Genomic DNA, 23402 nt, shown 5'->3' on the forward strand with positions numbered 1-23402 from the left:
ACTTACTTTACGTGTGAAAGAAGCGGCCATGCAATGCTACATTATTTATCTTTGCAAGAACAATTAGGTTTCCGGTCTTCCACTTTTTTTCTCGTACACAGAAAGCTCAAAAACTAGCAACTGTAATAAGTACTAAATATCTTTAACTTACCTCAACGGAATGGCCCGTTTTTAGCGTCAAAAACTTGAGATTCCGACGTCCAAACACCAACGTGATAAACGTGACGCGCGATCTGGAAGAGATAATTATCTTATAAGAGCAAATTACAACGAAAATAAACGAGGGAGGATCTCATTTATTACATATATAAACATAACCATGTGCGTTTGACAGCCTGAGCCAAAAGTAAAATGAAAAACTTAATGTAAAAAGAATACTCGTTAAGAATCGACAAAAGAGGTAAACCAACAAAAAGTCATTATATATTTTCTTGCAAAAAGAGTGACGTCAGGGAACACGATTGGTGTCAGGTTTGCTAAGATGTTCCCTTTCCTCTGTCTCACCTTACCGGGGGAAGGGGTACGGGGCTATTGTGTATCTCGTGTTCTGATGGGATGTCTGCAGCGGAGGGGGGATGGGGAAGGGGTGTGGTAAACTTTTTCCTTATTTCGAAAACTGGGGGAGAACAACGCAGCCCAGCACTCGGTAACGCTAAGTGATAAATCTTGAATGTGACAATGTATGATTGATTAATATTCGTTTACGTGAAGAGAGTTACTTCTCCTACCCTTCTTGGCAGTGTTTTAATACTTGACTCATCATTTTATCATCCACTCACAAGAAATTTCTTCCTGCAGGAAATAAGCAAGGCTTTAGGTTGGACGCCTAAAGTGGTGGATAGTTGTTTGAGAGACACTGTGCACTGTAGCACGATCATGGTTATTGTTCCTTCACGACGAGAGTGAGTGAAAAAATTTTGAATCAAATATTGCTTGAGGTGTTGATGAATTGCACCAAACATTTTGATTGGAGCAGTTCTTTAACGGCAAGCTGTGTTGCAAGATTTATGATTTGTTGAGTGTGCCGATTACATTTTTCTGGATTGGTTTGCTCAGTGCTTAGTGCTCAGTGCTCAGTGCTCAGTGCTCAGTGCTCAGTGCTCAGTGGACGATTTGCTGTATGTTTTCGATGCCCGAAAAAGTGATCTCGTGGAGTCGTTTGTGTTTGGCCGAGGACGAATTCAGATACCATCGTTAGCATGATTATTTGATTTTGTTATCTGGAATGAATGATTTACGGAGGTGAGTTAATATGATGTGATCTACTAACGTCGAAAATATGTCAAGTCGAAGAAACAGTTTTGGTCTCGGTCCGCATTTTTGTCCACAAAATAAACATAAACCGCTGCAAAAGATGATATTACGGACCACGTGCAAAGCTGTCAATTTTTTTTTTAATGTTGCGCGTGTCAATGGTGTCATCTCATTTAGATCTACAGCTACTTTTATTGCGTTGGTATAATTTGTACAGACATCACACCAACCAACTCGCGCGCAAAGACTATACGAAGGCTTGAAATAATATTAAGATCGATTTTGATCAAGAAACGGGCCAGGAATATACCACAATAGTGCAAGTAATCGTGAAAGCTGATCGCGAAAAAGCGATTGCGTGACGCTTGGTAAGTTGTAAGATGACATGTTATCACACACCAGACGAAAAAATTCTTTAGATCCTCAGTCTGCATTTTGTGCCCACTCTGCAGTCTGCAGGCTACAATTTGTACCTAGTCTACATTTTGTATCCGGTCTGCAGTCTGCATTTTGTACCAACAGGTATCCGTGGCACCAATATAGTTTATTTTTGGTTACAGTTATTCGCACAACACACACAATCTACCACAAAATACTAGTGTGTGATTTAATTCGACATTTTCGTTCTTTTCCGCGTTAATGCACTTCTTTCCTTTTGTAAAAGTGTAGACATCACTTACAATGTTTCAGAGCATGCCTATGTCTCAACTTCCTGTACCGCCCACAACTTCTACGTGTATATTAGCTCGGTGGACGAAGTTTGGGCGATTGTAATGAAAGTCTGTCGTCACAGACTTTGTAAGCTCGAAAGCCATATCGTCGTCAAACAGCGATGGCCCTTGCTATAGTGCATCGTTTTATAACTCCTAAGGTCTTCGTTTTGTTGATCATAACTGTGGAATGGACAGTATTTAGTTTCGAGGCTAAGAGGATACGGCGCAACGTGGTGAGTAATCTTACTACATATGCATGCGAGGCGAATTATTTCCCTTAATAGTGACTGCTTCTCTATTCCAGCATCAGTGCTGTGCTTGTAACAGCTGTATTTCATAATTTCTGATTTATTTCTTTGGTTCTGTTAGTTTTCTTTGTGGCTTTACTCTGTTGATACGCATTTACAAAACTCAAGAAGCAGGTAGTATCTCATCAATAAACTCACAATATCATACAACACGTTCATTAAATTAAGTTTACAGTTTTTTCGTAGCCTTGACGATTTCTCATTTCTGTCATACAATGAAACTTCGTCTGTTATAGTACCGCGGAACTATTTTTTTTGCCTACAAACTAGTATTTTTTGACAAGCGAAGCTGATATCGATCAAGATTCGTCAGTTCTTAAATTTGCATATCCTCACCCAATTATACTGGCGTGTTGAGGTGTTCAACTCAAGATTAGTTGTGTTCCAAGGTTAAAGTCATTGTATTTGAGAGTTTCCACATGGGCTATGGAAAGGGTGACCACTCACATTCCGTCCACTTAATGTTCCACTGATTGCATGGCTAGCTTGTACATTTTTCTATCTTGTATACGAACCTATGAATAAGTGACTACTGACATTGTTGTATTGGTAGTCCAACTTCGAATGCTCTGTTGATGTTGGTTTTTCCGCTTTGATATGTAGATGTAAGGTATCGTGGCATGGGTAGAATTCAGATTCTACCTCTCTGATTATTTCAAATTCATCAACACATGATTTTACCTATTCAAGAGACAGAATAGAATTAAAATACAATTTCGATAAACGATTGGACAACGGCCATTTACAGAGCAGTCTCGACCATCATGTGAATTCAAGCTTCTTGCTGTGAATTCTCCATTAATATAAGCAGAGGTTTCTGTCAGAGATATTTTTTCTTATGAATCCATTGGAAATATTTCTTTCTTGTGTACATGCATCCTCACTAAGGAGACATGCGCTATGAATCATTCCAGAAGAACTTCCTAAAGTAAATCTGTTTATTATATTAAACACCAATGAAATACCAGGTTAGCTTTAACACGAAAATGTTATTTCTTCACATGTGAAAATAACATGTTATCTCCACACTTTAAAATATTGCCAGTACTATGATTACATAATAAATTGCACCTTTTGTAGCAAGAGTGAAAGGGTTTGCTTTTTCATTGCTAATTAAATAATAAATAGAATATTACATGTCTGCTTGTATGAAACTTCTCCTCTCATGTTGCACTCGTTGGGTATCAAGACTTGAAGAGAAATCTCTTATCTCTGTGCAGCCATTTCCATTCTGATAGAAAACTACCTCAAATCTGAAAGAGGTATGTCTTATTTTAGAACTCTGTTTAGCCTCTCACTTTCCTCTTTCAAGATATAACCTGGAGATGGACTTGATTTAATCTTTTCTCGTGAAAAACCACAATTTCCCTCAGAATTGAGTATAAAATTGTAAATGAGGCATAAAATGTGGGGGGTTCTTGGGATTAACAAGGCCTTTTTTAGGGGAATTCTGGGGGATCACATTGAGAACACTTTAGTGAACCATAATTGAGTTGGTGCACGACCTAAAAATAGTATTATCAGAGGTCATGTTGTAGTAGAGGCTGTTGTTGGCTTAAAAACATGTTAAAACTTGATATTTGGTTTAAAAAAAAAAAAAAACATGGATACTGTTGAGCGTGGAGGCAGAATTTCAAATGGGATATTGATAAGTTAAACATGAGTGAATGAAACAGTTCTTTAACATTCTTCATTATGGCAAACTTAATTGAATGTTCATCTGATTGACTTTTCTCTCTTTTAACTGCCTTACTTATATCTTTCTAAATTTGATGTGGTCCAGTAATTGGTCAGACAAGAAAATTTTGCTGTGTTTTAATGGAGATAAAATCATTTTGTTCATAAAATGGCATTTGATTACATTTGATTCATTTATAATTGGAAGCAAAGGAGATGAACTTTTGGAGTCCATATATATGGGTGTCCATAGGGGTATCCGGAAAGGGGTCCAGAAGAGGGGATACAGGTTTTTTCTACACCTATTTCTTGTCATAACAAGTTTACATACTAAATACACTCAAGAAAAAATGGAGGGACAGAGCAGACTTTCAAGACCATTTATGGAACTTACAACACCCAAAGCCTAGACTACTTAGAGCATTCTATTTTCTCTGTGTATTAAGGTATAGTGTAGACCTTCGCAGGTGTCCTTGGTAAAACATTTTTAATGTGCTATTTGAAGTATAGCCACCATAAACTAATATTAATGGAAAGGTTATGAAGTGCACCATTCTGCAAAAAAATTTTGTTTTAGCTTGGTCTATTTGTAAAATGAATGGGGTGTGAAAATTCAAAATAGACAATGTTTCTTTAAGGAAAATAATCTCATGTTGAATCTGACCGCACAAGTAAAATTTCTGCACAATTTCAATCCTGATGAGGGGTTGGTTTTCAAAACTTTGTGGGGATTTATTTTTCTTATTGGTCACTTTGCAATTTATGTGTCAAGCTTGCTAATCAAAATTTTACTGATGTGTATTACATTGGAAGTCATTGCGGTAGATCCATTTTAAAAAACTGAATTCTCCCACACAGTTTTTAGGTTGGTATCTTGGGAGTCTTCAAACATAATTTCAAGCAATCTGTACAGTTGATATACCCTCTTAATTTGTTTGAAGAGGGTCTATTTGTGAAGTAGGATTTTTTTTCTTCCAAAGTTTTCTCAGCAACTCATGCCTTTGGGCGACAAGATGTCAGGTTATGTTGCCTCTGAAAAAACTCCAAATGCCGACTGCCAATAGAAACACGAAAGTGTCCTGCAGAGTCTAAAGAAGACTCTCAGCAAAAACATACTTTGCAGGTATTACAATCTAACAGTTAAACTGAACTGCAATTTTGATTCCAACTCTTTTTTCCAACTTAAAAGCGTCTAAAGCATGTTGCAGCAAAACTAAGTGGTTGCTTAACAAGAGTGAGCAGCAAAGATTGCCTAAACCACAGGCCTTTATCTGTTTGGTGAGATTCTTTTGCCATTCAGTGTAAAATTTCCAGGGGATGTTTATATGTTTGGAATTCAGGGATTCGCACGTTTTGCTGCAAGAAACCCTTCAGGGGTTATTTATGTTGACATAGCATGACACTTTGGCAGGCAAAAAAGTTCAGTTCAAAAATAACTAGTGTGTGGTTTAATATTTTTTACCAATTTTTTTTTTGTGGAAATAATAGTTAAAATGATAATGCTTAGTTTGCTATAAAAAGAAAATTTCAGAAAAATTGGCCCTTGAAAGTCTACCATATCTTTAACCACATGATGGACATGTCAGCACCACATGTTGATCGACTTATGTGTCTTAAGAAGGGTATAGGTTTTGGACCTTGGATGCCCTTTCTACACTTGGCATTGAATGGTTGAAAATTGCAACAGTGAAAGTGTAACCGAATAAAATTGGTAGATACCTTGTAAATGTTATTCCACATCAAATTACCACCTACATTTCTCACTGTATCCTGGCTCTTTAGAGGCCACTGTTGTTTTCACATATATCACTTTTATTGTTACAGAGCATTTTTCTTTTAGTTGTTAATGAATCTAATATTGAACTGTTTGACCACATACTGCAGGGGCAAAAAATATTTATCCTGTTGTTGAGACCCTAAGGCTCTGTTTACTTTGGGTTGTAGCGAAAACAAAGACCCCTAAAAATAAAGACATAAGACCTATAAGATGAAGACCAAAAATGTAGACCCTTATTTTGTCTATCAATAATGACAAAGGATATGATCAAATGCGAATTCTTCCCAATGCTCAATATACCTCTCTGGTCAGTACAAGTTAGCTTAAAATGCCAAAGTGCAGGCCTTTCAGTCAATCCACTGATGTCTAAGCACGCTATAGTAATTTTTTTCTTCTTCTGGTTGCTGTCTGCATCTCAGTCACATCTCTGCTTAAGTTCTCCAGTCTTCTTGCAACTGAGAAGAATTAATACTCAGAAGGTGATGAAAAATAAAGTTTCAAAAGCTTGGCAATTAAAGCTACAGCCGTGAAATTATCTTCCACTGTTAAAAGGCTGAGAGCAATGCTGTAACACCTACTGGTATCAGCCAGGTCGAAAGTTCACATTGGCAAGCTCTCTTCTCTTTTTAGAATAAGGACATCAGGGGTGGTGGTTAGAAATTTTGAGGGGCACTAGAGTTTCCCAAAAAAAATTAAGAAAGCAACAAATAGGAAAGTTAAAGGAAATAGAGCGATCTGTGGTTTAGCATTTCATGTAATGGAGGGTAATTTTGCTTTTATTTTAACTGATAAATGATCGCATTGTGAGCAGAGAAGTTGCCAAGCTTTTAGCTGTTTTTTATCGGGATGCACACTTCCTGTGTTCAACTTGCCTTTTTAGGGCCTTAGGTCTTTGTTTTCAGGGGTCTTCACTTTTGCAATAACCATTTATATCGTAAATGTCTAGTGTGAAGGTACATTTTAATGTGTTTTCACATTTAATAAAGAAAATGAAGTAAATTTAGCTAATTTTGATTTCCATTCTAAAGTTGGTAGGTTGTTGAGAGATTTTTTTATTTTGGGTAACATGTGTCATTTATGCCCAAGATGAAGCAGTAAGTTACCAAATTGAGGGGTTTGAACATTTCACCATTATGATAGTACTTTGGTGTCCTATTATACTTTGAAGGTCTCTCTGCAGGTTGGCAGATTTATACAAGTTTCAGAGAATAGGGGTCAAACACATTAAAAAACACCATTTTGTCTGTACTTGATCTTTTATTTATTAAACCAGAATTACTGTAGTTGGTGGACTATTATCAAACATTTGAGCCTCTAGGTTATTAATTTGCAAATGACTTGCACTATGATTGTACATGATATTTGCCCTAATAGTCCTAAGAAGAAAGATAATTTCAAATCTGTGTTTGTTGTTTTGGTTTTCTTTAGTCTGCTTTCATGAATCATGTCTTTGACTTTGATGTATAGGCACCAAATTGCCAGGTGGCCATTAAACTATGTAATTCCATGAGCACTGGATTGAAGACATTCAAACTCAAAGTTCTACATGTAACATTGATATTGTGCGATAAACATGAAATTAATTTTACTTGAGAAATGATTTTTAGTTTTATTTGAGTGGTTCTACGCACTTTAAGTGAATGTTCAATGCAAACAAGGGGTTGGAACTCAGTCAAAGAGAGACCACAACCTGCTTAAAAGAAGTTGCCACTTTATAGAAAGAAATTGGGCTCTTGGAAAACCAACTGCTTATTACAAGGTGAATATTAAATGTAGTACTGCTTAATAGAGGTTCAAATGTATTGTAAAACTATGAAAATAATGATAAAATGGGCTGTCAAATGGACACAAATAGTTACTATTTACATTTTCCATTCTTTCTACAGGAAAGTCCCCCTAAGTCTATCCACGTTAGTTATGTGACTGGGGAGTCAGCAAAATTGAAATATAAATCAAAGGTTCTTGACTTTGACAATGCATTGAAGAGGTCACATTGGGAGAAAAGCGCTTCCCTCATCTCAAGAACAGACAAGATATCTTTTGGAATCAACAAGAATAAGAGGAAGTTTTGGTTGAAGATCAAGAAAGTGGATGTCCATGATTCAGGGATATATTCATTTGTAGTAAATGGTACAGTTCTTAGGCTATGGCAGCTGAACATCCAAGGTGATATTAATGTACTTTTGTGTAATGTATGTACTCATAAGTATTATACACCAGCTCTCAAAAGTGTTGCAATTTTGAAACTATACATGATTTGTATATTACCTTTTTCTGTAATTATAATGCTCTGTCACCATCTTTTTGATGATAAAACAAGAGGCATATGTCCATCATTTTTGGTTTTTTTTTCTGAAAAAAAAAAACACTCCATGTTAACGTGTAGGGTGTTGTTGCTCACACCAATCAGATTGCCACTTTAGGGTTTGTATCTTGCACCAATCATATCAAAACATATGGATATCTTGCACCAATCAGTGCATTTGGGTATGGTTTTCTTGCAAATTATCTCATGGAATCAGAGGACTGAGTGCAAAAAATTACATTAATCAGAAATTTTGGGCTCATTTGAGAAGTGTAATGGTTTGTGGCCTTTGCAGGAGCCTCATTGAATAATATTGAGATTTATCGGGATTTGATAAGTTCACATTTTTTTTTATCATTTTTAAGTTAAAAACACGTGGAACTAAATGTTACTGATATTTAATTTTCCTAGAGATTTTCCTGCATTCTGACTTTTTCTTTGAATAAAATTTACTTTTAGCTACCTTGGACTGAACCCCATCCTGTGTTAATTCCTTGTAAGCAACCTGCATTTTATCACCTATTTCACACAGGGGGCAAAGTCCAGACAGGGAACAACCAATAAGGGAGCCCTCTTTGAAATATTATCCTTTTCTCTTGTTCAATGGATCCTCACTTATTCGAGATTGCAATATCTTTGGTTAGGGTCTATTGGAGATATGACAAAGTTTCAGTTTGTTTTTGTAGTAAAATGGCATGGAGTTATATTTTTGGGGTAACCAACTGTAGACAAATATTTTTGATATTCTCTTTGTTAGAGGAATCACAGTAATTAAGTGTAGGTTCTTTCACAACTGTTATTTGGGCTCGTCATGATAATGTAAAACTATACATTTTAAGAATGGAGAGTTGTAACTCAAGTTTAATGCAGTAAGCAATCAATTGACAGAAGTATTCCAATTTAAACAGAATCTAATGTAAAGTTTCAAAATTTTAATTCTATAACAGTTGGAACTGCAACTTCTGTTGCTGGTTAAGCAAGAAGTTGTTCTCATGGCAACATTTGCTGAGCAGTTTGGATTTCTTGTTCAGCAAGACATTGTGGGTGCTTAAGATGCATAGCTTCTATGATAAGCATAGATTGTGGTGGGATGAGTTTTCTATATAATTATGTAGGTATTTGCCCTCTTGATGATGCACCCTTTGAGGTTGTATCCTTTGTCAGTCTTCCAACTCTCTGATGCATCTTTAAAAAAAATGCAAAAACATACTTTATTCAAATTTGTATAAATGATAGCTATTTACCAAATGTATTACAATTAAGAGTTGCATTAAACACAATTTGACAACATTACTAACCAGTGACTTCAGATTTTAATTTTCTAATGGACTTCATAGAGCCAACTAGTGTGTCTGAATTGGGTTGGCTTGATGTTGGCTTAGACCACAGTAAAGGTCCCAAATATCTAATTGAATGCTTTCATAACTAACTATGATCAATTTTTTCTAGTGGCAGATTCTTCTCTGAAACCCTGTGGATGGCCGTTTCATGAAATAGGTAACAAAGTGTTGTTGTTTACATTATTTGCAATAGCAAGTATAGTTTATATATATTATAATCAATGAAAATACGATTATCATCCACAAAATAGTATATTTAACTGTGGATAGACCACACCTGCATATTGGCTGCACCTCTAACTTTTGATTAATTTTGGTGGAAAAGATTAATTAGTAAAATGTAATCAAAACTCAAACCAAAGATTGGTCATAAAATTTAAAAAGCTGGCGTAGAGTAAAATGAGCAAGAGGTATAGCACTGACCTTCACTTGGGCTTCCCTCTATGATTGGAGTGTTACTAATTGGGCTAATGCAGTGATAAATAAAGGAGTAACAAGGAAACAAGTAATGAAACTATGCCCTGAAGTGTCTTTTTAGAATTTCACAAAGTAAGAATGAAGACATCTCCAGATTTACTTAAACAGACTCACCTTAAACATGGGAATTTTCATGTCAAAACTTTTATTTACAGTTTATCGTAAGCATAACTGAACAAGAAAGTTGGAGTTTAGGCACAAACCCAATACTATTTTGAATAATTTTGATTGTTTCCGATCTGGTGTGCAACACGAGCCATAGAAACATTGAAAGGTCATTGGTTAATTGATTTTATTTAATTATCCTATGTCAACATAAGCAGCTAGATATATTGGCATAACCTTGTTTTGAACACTTCAATGGATGAGGATAGTTGTGTTTCTTTTAAAATTGGTGGAATTGACTGCTGCATATCTTTAAATTTGACTCAGTACAAAAAGGAAAAAGAAAACTTGCAGTCACAAAAATATATCTCAAGGTATATTTTAGGGCTGGAGATGTAGAGGTTCATTATCAAATAATCATAGTAGAAAACTATAAAAACAAAGATTATCATGTTGCAACACAAACACTACAATTTGAAGGGTGAAACTTTGAGCTATCCTGCATATATATGAGGTGTCAAAATGCTTGTACCATTGTATAGGACTTACCCTTTAAACTTTTGTCCCATTTTTTCAATTAAAAAAATGCAGCCTATTTGCAAGTAAATATGATAGGTGATTTACAAAACTTTGTAAATTGTTTTATCATTAAATTTTTAATTTTTTATCATATATATATAATACAAGTAACAAAATGATATTGGCCATGGACTGCAATAATGAAAGATTTAGCAAAAAATATATTTTTGACACTGAGTTTGAAAATCTGTATTACTTTGTAGAAAAGTGTTCACCGTATTTTGAATTTGCATTATTTAATGTTATTAATAACAAATTTATAGTACCTGAAATTGTGGCAGTAAATGAAACTTAAGAGCACAACTTTGTCACTGTCAGCCAATAGTATTAACCATGCACAAGCAAAACAAGACAAAAAGGCTCCATACTTTATGAACTTGGTTATGATTAAAGGAGCATGGACATTCATTTTGAGTGCAACCCTAGATTTACTTCTTCACACACAAGCTTCCTTTAGGCACATGTGCCGAGATACAACTGCTGATGATACAATTGATCAGGAAACGCAGAAATTTTAGAAATTTCCAAGACTGATAAGGAAGGAGAATTTTTAAGATTATGAAGTATCCAATCTTGTGCATTGTTGCAAACTGCATCTTTATATGATTTAGTATAGTCAAGATGTGTTGAATCTTAAGTTCTAAGCACAGAACTAGGAGTTGTCATGAAATATATCAAACATAATAGTTCTATGGCACATTACTCTTTGCCAAAAATTTGTAATATGAGACGGACTGAAGCAAACATACTTTGAAAACTGCAAAGATAAATATGATTGCAGTGTGATCCTTCTCTTCGACAGTCACATCTTGTGTGCCATTCAGTAGGCAGTCCCACCCAAATTGCTTATCGTTCCCAGGAAAATCATTGAATGTTCAAGGCGCTTATCATCTTTATAATGGAATACCCATCATTCAAGTTAACTGGACAGCACCCAATACAGGTTAGTTGCTTATGATTTGAATTTGGTATTTCCATAGACTCTACATTATTTTATGCACTGTTCGTGTACATTCTTTTCCACCAAATACGAGTCTCTCAGTAAGAATTGCTGTGAGACATTTGAGGCAGTTCATTGCATCTACTGCCGTTGTTGTAAACAGATCGAACTTATTGTGAATTGGATGTGATTGTTAAGGCTTGTTTTGTCCTTTTGTTTAAATGTCAGACAAATGAAGTTGATATGCAAAATATCTGGATATGTTTGGGAAATAATTTCAGCCAACATGTACATGTATCTTAGTTGGAATTACTGTTAGACATTTAGGGCAGTTTGTATTCATCTTCTTCTTATTATTATTATTATAATTATTATTATTATTATTATTATTATTGTTAATGTCTCAAGCATATGGAACAATTCAAAATATAATTTGTGAAAAAACATTTACTCAAAATGTTCCTTGAGTCACTGCATTCAAGGTCATAATTTGTATCCTCAAGTAACAGGCTTCATGCATGCTTTTAGCTATAAATTTTTTTCATTTCTCCAATTTACAAGGGGCAATTTGCGCATAAAAATTATGCATTAAAAACTATTGGTCATGGTGCTTATTCAAGAGCTGGAGACCATTAAACCTCATTATATGGGTCTTGTTGTTCAAAGGGTAAATGACACTATCCAACAGATAAATTGCATCCCAGCAGATAAGTCTTAACAAAGCATACTTATTTTATATTTTACTTATTTTATTAGTAATGCCATCCATTGAATAGCAATTTATCTATTTATCTGTTTTTTGTTGCATTATTTGCTTTGAATAATGGGGCCTGGTCCATTGATTGAAAAGCAATACGGTTATCTCTGTATGTGGGCACTTATTAGCTTGATTACATGATTTTTATGTGCAATACGGGATGCGCAGTGAAATACTGAGGAATAGCCATAAATGATTTTCCCCCTTTGATAGAAAACGTTGGAAGCCTTTTGTAAACCTCCTGAAGTTTAGGCTGCTTCTCAATAATTTGCCAGTTGTCCAATAAAAATCTTTTTAACGCTGGTCACTGATTGGTTATTTTTTGTTACAAAAGGCAATGTGGTTAGCAATATAGTTATGGTTTGTTTTCCTCCAGGAGTGTTGTTTTCCTTTTAGTGAAATCAACCTCTGTGAGGATTCTTTCAACTAGATCATTTGAATAGCTCCTTTAATGTAGTCATGACTTGGGGTGTCTGATGTTCTCTTCATAGCTTGTTTTTGACATTGAGGCTTCTCCCATGTAAAATTAAAGGCTTGGTAAAATCTGCATAAAGTTTCAATTCCTACCTCCTACAGCATAAACATGGAACTACCTAAAACCACCTAGACCCACCTAAAATCACCTACAACCACCTATAACCACCTCAAAAATTTCAACAACCACCTACAACAACCTCAAAAACATCTACAGCCACTCACAAACTATCAAAAACCATCTAAAACAAGGCATAAATGTCTAAAATAAGGTGAGATGACAAAATGTCATGTACATGAAATACAAGAATTGAACAAAACCTCCACCTCCTGATATCTTACTCTCCCTGTTCCCATGTATAATCAACCATCCCATGAAATGAAATGCAAGAGCATGCCTATTATATTTTATGTTCCCTTAATAGCAAAAGACCATTGTGCTGGCATTCATACAGCATGCAGTTGTACGAGTGGTGCCACTTATACAATAGTGACTCACGTTTTGCTCCAATTACATTTCTAGTGCTGAGATTATAAAAGGAGAAAAACACTACTGTGGATCATTACGTAATCAAATGAAATGTGAGCCAAAATGTCTGCTTGCATAGTTCTTTAAGTCTTTTACTTTTGAGTTAATATAAAATATAATTGGTATTCTCTTGCATTTCATTTTGCTAGATGGCTGATTATACATAGGACCAGGGAGAGTAAGATTTCAGAGGGAGGTGAAGGTTTTGTTTGATTCTCATATTTCATGTATGTGACATGTTGTCATCTCGCCTTATTTTAGACATTTACGCTTTGTTTTAGATGGTTTTAGATAGTTTGTGAGTGGCTGTAGATGTTTTTGAGGTTGTTGTAGGTGGTTGTTGAAATTTTTGAGGTGGTTATAGGTGGTTGTAGGTGATTTTAGGTGGGTCTAGGTGGTTTTAGGTAGTTCCATGTTTATGCTGTAGGAGGCAGGAATTGAAACTAGATAGTTTGTGAGTGGCTGTGGATGTTTTTGAGGTGGTTGTAGGTGGTTGTTGAAATTTTTGAGGTGGTTGTAGGTGCTTTTAGGTGGTTCTAGGTTGTTCCATGTTTTAGTACTTACGCCTCCTGCAGAATGTTCGTGTATACGCTGGTTGCATTGGTAGAGATTAAAACTGCACTTTGTAGGACTTACATCCTTTCTACAAATTGATTAAGTTTGTCTGTCGATGTATCTTTGACATACAACTTCTGTGTTTTGGCTAGCTGCTGAAGAATGCAGTGTACAAAAGGTGATACCCATTATATGCAGGTCCAATGCTACACTTGGCAATCTCTCTTTTAGCATGGCTGCCCCAAAAATTGGAACTCGCTTTTTGACATATATTTAAAAAGCCCCAGCTGTTGACATTTCAAGTGTCTGTGTAAGACCATTATTTTGAATTAGTGTTCCCCTGATGTCTGTAGATTATAAATAGTATTCTATTCTTATCATATCTGTAATTTTGAAGCCACTTTAGTTTTTACATGATTTAACTGGTAGGCCTATTTTTTATACCATTTTGTCCTTGTAATTTTTAATGAATTTTAGTTTTTAAGCAAATTTTTATCTGCTAATATTATCATATTTGATTTATATTTTTAGTAAAGCACATGCAACTTCATGTAACATGATCTATTTAAGTTTATAAATTATTATTGTTATTATTATATTTCTGTCACCTGGTTGACATAATGCCAGTTTTCTTTTTCACAGTTCTTATCCCCCATCTCAAACCCTTTGTATGTATCAAAGGAAAATACTGTATTTATAGTTTCATTGTCGAACAGAGAGTCTAGCAGCATTCATGGCAGAAGAAGTAAACAAGCAAGTGATTCCAAGCTGGGCAGGATTCAATGCCATTCTCTACCCTGAAATGACCAGATTCAGAAATATTGGCTACTGTCCGATGATTGCTGAATCATTGGACAGATATGAGCTGCTATGGGACAAGCAACACTGTTATAACCTGTAACCTTGGGATATTTAAGAAGGCAAAGGAAATTCAGTGGAGAACTCCTGAAGAATGTTCTAATGCTACTGTAAAAATGGGCAGATTTCATGTTGCTTTCAATTTTCCCTCCCTGCTAGGGAAAAAGTATGAGGATTCTGGACTTTAAGTACTATTGATTTAATAAGGCATATACACTGCTGGTTCCACATCGGCTCTGCTGAAGGGAAAATCTTACAACCAAGGAATTAGATCACTCAAGCTTCATCTAGAGGTATTCTTGCATCTCCTGTGGAATACATTTGTGGTCTGGTATATGTCTCAGGTAGGAAGATCCCAGCAGAACCTATATTACGTAAGATTGGAGATTGCATTCAAGCGGTGGAGAACAGGGGGGGCAGAATGCTCACAATAGCTTGGGAATGATAAAAGCAGATTTGACTGAGTTGATCTCTCTTTTTAAGTTATTCAAATCAGAGAATAAAGCAAGGTCCAAGCTCTTCACTTTCTGGGTTGAGTACAGTTCCATTGTTACTTCTCTTTTATGGTTTCTTAAGGTAGAAAGAACTAGGAACTGGAAGCTACACCTATTTAGCATTGCAGCAATGGTAACTTACTTCATTGCCAGGGACAGGCAGAAGTACATTCCCTACTTACCTGTTTATCTCGCCAACATGCAGCAACTGGAACTAACACACCTAGATGTCTATGATGATTTTAATGCAGGGAATCATTCCATAAATTGTACAGGACAGCCCTTTTCACAAGTTTCCACTGATATTGCCCTTGAGCTGTTGATCAACACTGACTCCAAGTTAAAAGGAGTAGTGATCCCCATATTGCATAGTCCATCAGCTCTTGAATGATTGTTTATCTATTACTTCTGCTTTAAAAGTCCTGTATGGACTCCAAGATGGTTCTCATACAACACAAAAGGAAGTAGTTCCGATAAGAATTAACCAACATAAGGGAGACATTGAGAAGATGATGGGCTGCTTTTCTGTAGGTCTCTTGACTGATCCTTTGATTTGGACATACTCCTTCTCATCACCACTGGAGTGGTTCTGCCAGAAGATGTGGCCCAAAACCTTATCTGCAGTACCTAGATAGGCCAGCAGCAGATGAATAACCTTGTTGACAAGTGAATCAATGTTAGTTCTGTGGGTTTCTGGGAACCGATTCCAAACATCAAGATCCAAATGTCCAGCAAAGTAAATAAGAAGATTGGAGTCAAATCTGCTAATGAGCTAATTACTGTTAACCCCAACAGGGACTTGTTTGGCAGGCTTAGCTGAGCTTTGAACTGTCTTTAGTTGCATATTCACCCGCTAACCATGATGGAAGTCTCAGAAAAGGGGTAAAAGTAGTTCAACAACTTACTGCATCAACAAATCCAAAGGTTGTTATTATCCACAGCATAGCAGTCCTACAGATGACAAAATCTTCAACAACTTACTGCATCAACAAATCCAAAGGTTGTTATTATCCACAGCATAGCAGTCCTACAGATGACAAAATCTTCTGGAGTAAATACCTTTGGTGAGTTATCCGAAAAAGATTTCAACATCTTCGGTGCCCTGCTCTTTTCTAACAACTGTCTGCAAGTCCACATGATCTTTGAGCAATGCTGAGTGAATTCCATTAAGGGGGGTGAGTTTCAGCAAAGAAAAGCATCCATTGGCCTCAAAAGTGCAAATCAGAGTTACTGCCAATCCAGTTCCAAGGCAATGCAAAAAGTAAAAAAAAAGGCATGACTTGAATGATATAATTCAGCATGTTTTATTTCCACCATTCATTTTTAGAAGCTTGGACTGGCCGGAACTGTGGTTTCACACCAAAGTGAACGATAAATGCTGTTTTATTCCAGTGCATGATACCCATGCCTTGGGTGATAAGTTATGCAGCACTCTCCTTGGATTCCACACAGTCACAGGCTGTGATTGGGCCAGTTCCTTGGCAAGTAGAGGGAAGAAAAAGGCATGGCACTTTTTTTGTTGTAGTTTCAGCCATCAAGATAGTCTGTCTCTCCTCATGAGGGAACAAGACCTGAGTGTAACCATTGCTTGCGAATAGGACAATCAACTTCTCCAGAAATGAAGGGTTATTTATTGTACCATTGAGATTAGCTATACTACTTGCAAGAACCAGAGAAAAATCCCTGAGATAAAAAGAGCAATAGAAGACCTCAAAGACAAACCTTTTGGACATACATGTACACTGTAACTGTAACCCAATCCAGTTTCTCTGATGTCTCGTTCAGTCACCAAATTAAAACTTAATCCATATTTTTTTCACATGGTTTGTATACAAGAAAGAAGTGAATGTTTGGAGACAAGTTTCTTTAATCAGCAATTCATCATATCTCAATAACATGAAGACATCATAAAACAACACTTGAAAAAATAACCAACCATTTTCACTGCAGTCAAAGGAGCCTATCACAGACACTTTTGTGGCTCATGGATCACCAAGGGAAACTCACTCTACCACTAGTCGGATTGTCAATAGAAAAGAGCCCTGAAAACAACTAAATATTACAATTTTGTTGCAGACTTCACCATTGGAAGTTCACAGTACATATCGAAAGTCACTAAATGTTCAGCCATTACAACTCAGTTTGTCCTGATGTTAAACGTGTGTGCTTCCTTTGTAATACCTTTGTAATACCTCTGATGTTAAATGTGTGTGCTTCGTTTGTAATACCTCTGGAGTGGTCTTCTCATGTCATGAGAAAAGAAAATGAAATATTTTATCTCTGTACCTATCATTAATACCTTGTTTAAAGCATTATCAGTTAACTTCTGTTGTGTCCTTTTGTTTTTTCCTCAAGCTCTTTTTGGTAGTCACTCACTTATTATGGCCTTGTTTGAGAAAATGTTATATTAGACAATCAGTGTAACTGACATGTATAATGTTATTTATCTCAAGACCGGATTAGAATTAGGACTGAAAAATTATCTCTTCTTAAAACTTGACCATCTCTTATCCATTAGTAAATTTATTTCACTCAAAGTAATAATGTGACAAAACAAAACAAACTTAATCAAAAATGCCTTATTTTCATTATCTTCTATAGAAGTTAGCTCAAGGTTATTTTGTTATTGACGTGCTCTTTGTTATGGTGATTTGTTAGGTTTTGGTGATTTATGGGGCTATCAGGTGTACATTTCTGGAAAAGAAGGACACCTTGGTCACTACGACTGTGTACAGATAAACAGAAAGGTAAACACTGAATAGTTTTAGTTTTGGTTGTGGAGGTTGTATAATTTTACTTCATCAATATAAGAATACTTTAAAGTTGCTATTTTAATTTTTAAAGAATACTTATATCTACAGTATTACGTTTACTCCATCCAGTCTTGAGCCAACAAAACCCAAATAGTGATGGAATCAACTCTTTAATTTCTTCCCCCATTATTATATTTTATTGTATTTTGATTTGTTTTTACGTACGAATAACCATTACCTAGTCTTATTTTGATTGTTATATTTTATTGTATTTTGATTTATGTTTTTACGTACGAATAACCACTACCTAGTCTTATCTTGATGGTAAAATAAATACAACACATGAAAAATATTAAAGTACAGCTTCTTGAGGCTACGATTACGTGAAAATCAGTATGAAATCAGTCTTGCCATTCAAGGAACATTCACTCAACTCTCTTAAAGGAGCATTCTTAGAACAGGAGTTGAGCAGTGAGGACAAACAACTTCAAGAGTCTACCCTTAAGTTCACTCACAATCAACATACAGGTACAGCATTACAGGAGCCTGGATGTAGAGAAATACTTTGCTTTGGAGAGTGCATGGTACTGTCCTAACAGGTGATCATAAATGGCTTTCAGGTCCGGCACCATTCGAGGACTCTAGTTGTTAAATGTATTGATGTCATTCTACCAGTTATAACTATTACTATAATCACTCCTTTACTTGAAAGTGGTTATTTTCCTTGACCAAGGGAAGAAACTCTATGTTTGCTAATCCTTAAGAAAACGAATCTTGAACTTGTGTTACAGAATTACTAGCCTGTAAGTAATCTTTCAACTGTATCAAAAGTAACTGAAGGAGTTGTATTTCTTCAAATTGGCAACTTTATGAAGAGGAATGGTCTCTACTCGACTATGGGGTCCAACATAGGTTTGGCTGGATGCAGGACGAGTCTTTGAATTGAGACAGGACTTAGAATACGAGACATTTTTTATTCCGGGATGCAAGATGAAAATAGGAAGGCGAGACGAGGATATGCTCTATTCTGAAGGCAAGATAGGAGATAGGATGGGTGTTGTCAGGATCGTGACTCAGCTAAAGTTGATAGTCATACGACCTCAGGGACATTAAAAAGTATGTATTTGATTTAGAAACAGGCTTAATAAATGCACCCATGAAAATTGGAGTTGATAGGTCTAAATAACTCCGTATTATGTCCAGTCTTCTCTGTATTTGTTACATATGTTTACTTGGCTCCAAAGTATTTCCAGTTTTCTCCCCTTTGTCATGATTTTGCTCTTACGAGTATGTATTTGGGTATGCCCCTTTCTGTATGACATTATGGGCGGTTCTTTGAAGATTTCTCTTAGTGATAGTTGTTGCCGTATTAAATGCCACTTATTTTGCTCATAAGGATTTCTTTGGGGTTTGGAACTGTTCGGTAGTATTGCGTTACAAAGGGCAAGATTCTATTATTTTCTTTTTCCTGTTGGAGGAAGACCTGTTTACGTCCTTCAAATTTCGCTTCCGAGAGTGGGCTGTCAACAAAAAATTTGGGTAGCCTCTCTCTGCCAGATGTGTTTTGAATTGTCTAATGTTTCTTTAAAATCTTTTTTTTTTAAGCCTTTCTTTGCTCCTGGTGGATGACATGTTGTGTAATACGTGTACTGGAATGCCTCTGTTGGTTTGAAATGGATTCTGATGTCGAGAACTGACTCCCTGTTGAATCTTTTATCCTTATAGATAAGTGTGTCTTAAAAAGTAGCTTCTGAAACAGATATTTCAGCCGTAAATTTTTTGTTGGGTGGTGTTCATTTGCTTGTTTAATGAACAACATCTTTGCAGGTGTGCAATAGAGAGATTATGTCGTCGATTTAGCGTTTCCAAACGAACTGTTTGTTAGCGCCTTTATGTAGGATTTTTATTTTAGCCATAAGGATATTTACAATAGCTAATGCCATTTGGTGCGATGGCTTTCTCTAGTAAACACTTTGGAATGGAGGTGAGGGGGATATATTTGTGTATAAGCTCAAAATGCCCATTGAAATGAGTATCGATCACTTCTTTCGGAAGCTTTTTTTTTTTTCAGAGACTTGATGAAGTCTGTTGCATCTTTGAGATACGAGCTCAGCTGTTGTGCGATTGGCTGAAGAATGTTTTATATATGTAACAGGATAACTTTTCTGTTGGTCCTCCTGTAGGTGGAGTTTTTGTGTCTCAATTATAAAGACTATAAATACAGCGTCGACAAAATCTGGATCGGACCGGATCGGATCACGGAACGGACCACATACCAGATCACGGATCGGATCACGGATCGCGAGAAAAGCGTAAAATTTCGGAAGATTACGAGACTGAAGCGTCCAATCTGGTTAGCTATGGCTCGTACCAAGCAAACCGCTCGGAAATCAACAGGTGGAAAAGGTCCTCGTAAACAGTTAGCCACTAGGGCGGCCCGCAAGAGTGCTCTCGCTAGCTACGGGCGTGAAGAAACCTCACCGTTACAGACCAGGCACATCGGGAAATCCGTCGTTATCAGAAGTCTACGGAGTTACTTATCCGCAAGTTGCCCTTTCAACTGCTTGTGCGGGAGATCGCGCAGGATTTCAAAACCGATCTGCGATTCCAAAGTTCCGCTGTATTAGCGCTCCAAGAGGCTAGCGAACCTTTTTTGTTGGGTCAGTTCGAAGATACCAATCTGTGCGCCATCCACGGATTGAATCACAGATCAGACAAGGATCGGATTATGTCAATTGAAATTAGAAATTTTGCGCAACAAGCCAAAATAAAGCGCATAATGAAGCGAAAACCCATTTTTATTTCTGATGAAAACCGAAAACCAAATCCTAAACTGCGTAAAGTCCGCAAACTGAAATGAACAGCAAAACCAAAAAACAGATCTAAAAGTAGCCAAAACTGCAAAACCAAAAATCCCAATGCCTCCCTCCTGATTGATATGTACCTCCCGCTTGCCTTTGTCCATGGCAGCACTACAAAACACTCCTCGACACAGCCGTGAAAGTGACTACATGGAGTTTTAGGACAAAACAAACTTTCAATTGGGCCTGTACTCTATTATATCACGTAGGCTCTATTTTGATTTGATACTCAACATCTCTTATTTTCGTTGAAATATTTTTAATTTCTTCACATCTCCTTTTATCAAACTCTTTATTATTTTGTAAAGGATTTAATTGTTTTATTTTATAAGAACTCTCTTTCTTTTTCAATCTGTGAGATTTTTGGACCAAAGAACTTGCAGTGGGGCCTGCGCTTAGTGGCCGTTTTTATGCTAGAGACGTTAAAGTTGTCTAAGACGTTAAAGTCGTCTCGAGACGACTTTAACGTCTTAGACAACTTTAACGTCTCTAGCATAAAAACGGCCAGTCATACCAGGCAGACTTTATTTTGGCTTGTCACGCAAAATTTCTAAATTTTTTTTAACATGATGCGATCGGTGATCTGATTCTTGACCTGATCTGTGATCCAATCCGTGATCTGATCCGTGATCCGATCTAGTGCGATCCAGGTTTGGTCGATGCAGCTATAAACAAATCAAGAAACAACCTTAAGCCAGGTAAATATGCCTTAAGGACTCTTTGCCTTCTCCATAATGAGAGGACTCGTAAAGGCTATAATTTGTCCATCAGTTTAGAAAGGACAGTGATATAGAGCAACTTGGGTTAAACTAGGTGGGATGGGGATGGAAATGTTTATTGCAGCGGGATGGAATAGAAGGTAGCCGTAGGATGCGGGATTGGAAAAGTATATTTTGGACCCTTTGTCTACCTACTGTCGGTCAAATGTCTACCGACTGTCGACCAACTGTCACCCGATGCATTTCTAACTAGTTTCCGTTTCAATCAGTGAGAAGTGTCGGTTGTGTGTGGGTGTTGGCGGTGCGTGGGTGACTTCTTTCACATCTAATTAAAGCTTTTGAAGGAGGATCAAGCTACTTTACTTCTCTTTTTCTACAAAACTCTCACTCATTTAGATTTAGTTTGATTTTGTTGCTGAATTAGTATGCTTTCGTTGGCGATAAACTTTGCAAAGTAACCATTCTCATATGGCGCCCTTTTGTTTGAGTTTTTTTTCTCAACTCAGTTCCACAAATTTTATACACATCTTAAGCAGACTGGTCATTAGTCAGATTAATAGGGTTGTAAGTTTGAATTCTTTTTTGGTCTTTTTTTTCTGGTGTTTAGCGGCTCCTGAAGGAGCCGCTTCTTTTCAATAAACGATCCATTATTGTAGAGGAAACTGCTCAGAGTTGTCTTCCAGCAGCTGGGAGAATGTTCTGTCACCTGTAAAGTCCCTGAATCACACAAACTCATCCAAGTAACTTGGTAGATGCTTGTAGAGGGTTCCAGGCATCGACTTCAACTTTTTTTTGACCAAAGCCTTAAAACCAGGACCAGCAGTGAGAACAAGCTCAAAAGGATGCAGAAAAAATCGCGAAGTTCTTCAGAGAGACAGAAATGCGCATCGCCAACCACAAGCATTGGGTCAGAGAGAGAGAGAAGAGCGGCTTAGAGAGCTGCAGAACCAGCCAGAGCCGCCGAACAACCAGCAACAAACTACTGCCGCGAAAGTAAACGGGAATGACCTCTTCCTAATCCACAGGCGTAACTAGGCAGTGCTCACCTTGATCAGAGAGAGAAAATGCAGCTTGAGCGATACATACAGATTAGCCCGTACTGCCAGAAGTAACATATGCTATTTCTTGGGAATTGCTGAGTTGCACATCGTCAACAATATGCGATCTGTAAATAATCTCAAGTAATTTGGTATATTAAGTACTTGTAAATTTTTCAAAGACTAGAAATTGCACTCGCTTTACAGGGTTGTGCAATTTTGTTGTATTGAAAAACTGATGCAAATTGCCCTTGAAATCATGTTATTACCTACACGTATTTGACAGAAATTAAGAAGACGACTTATTTCTATGATTTGTTGGGGTGTTCCACAAGGGCCCTGTCTACTGAACATGATTTACTGTTCAGAACTGTTTACCATCATTAAACAATGCCATCTAGAGGCTCACTGTTTTGCTAACAATTGACAGCCATATCTTTCTTTTAAGTAAATAAATTATTATAAAATTATTCGAGATCAAATTGTATGTTGTTTCCTTTTTAGAAGGAAATATTGTCCTGGATCTTTCACAAAACAATCAGATATGGAGCAACATACCAGATCACAGTACAGAGTATGCCATCGCGTTACGAGAATGACAACAATTTAGTAAACCAGAGTGTGCAAGTACCAGGTATTTTTCTTGATAACCAGCCATACTATGATTTCAGTGATCTTGTTAAAACATACTACATAAAGTGGGATGATGGAACCTGAAACTGAAGAATACATGACAGGTGTAATTGGGAAAATGAATATTTTGGTTTGAAAACTTCAGAAGAATGGATAACAGCCATACCACTGGAATAATGAATAACACTGAGTTTTGCATCTTAACTTATCTTTTGTAACATCTTATTTGTCTCATTATTGAAAGTAAAACTTTCCAT

General features: G+C 36.5%; 1 protein-coding gene across 3 annotated transcripts in view; it reads left to right on the plus strand.

Moving 5' to 3' along the window:
- The first annotated feature begins 1814 nt into the window (after positions 1 to 1814).
- Positions 1815 to 23402, plus strand: part of LOC131770041 (uncharacterized) — a 23507-nt gene continuing 1919 nt past the window's right edge. Inside the window, exons 1-6 of one of the 3 annotated variants that reach the window (XM_066174212.1) lie at positions 1815 to 2200; positions 7616 to 7895; positions 9484 to 9531; positions 11395 to 11478; positions 17801 to 17889; positions 23017 to 23146. In XM_066174212.1, coding sequence (XP_066030309.1) covers positions 2087 to 2200; positions 7616 to 7895; positions 9484 to 9531; positions 11395 to 11478; positions 17801 to 17889; positions 23017 to 23146 — 745 coding nt within the window. In that variant the 5' untranslated portion in view covers positions 1815 to 2086. Of the gene's footprint in view, positions 2201 to 7615; positions 7896 to 9483; positions 9532 to 11337; positions 11479 to 17800; positions 17890 to 23016; positions 23147 to 23402 lie in introns of all 3 variants that reach the window. The other 2 variants (XM_066174211.1, XM_066174210.1) reach the window with 2 other exon arrangements.

The sequence above is a fragment of the Pocillopora verrucosa genome, chromosome 11 (assembly GCF_036669915.1).
Source record: "Pocillopora verrucosa isolate sample1 chromosome 11, ASM3666991v2, whole genome shotgun sequence".
Classification (NCBI taxonomy): Eukaryota; Metazoa; Cnidaria; class Anthozoa; order Scleractinia; family Pocilloporidae; genus Pocillopora; species Pocillopora verrucosa.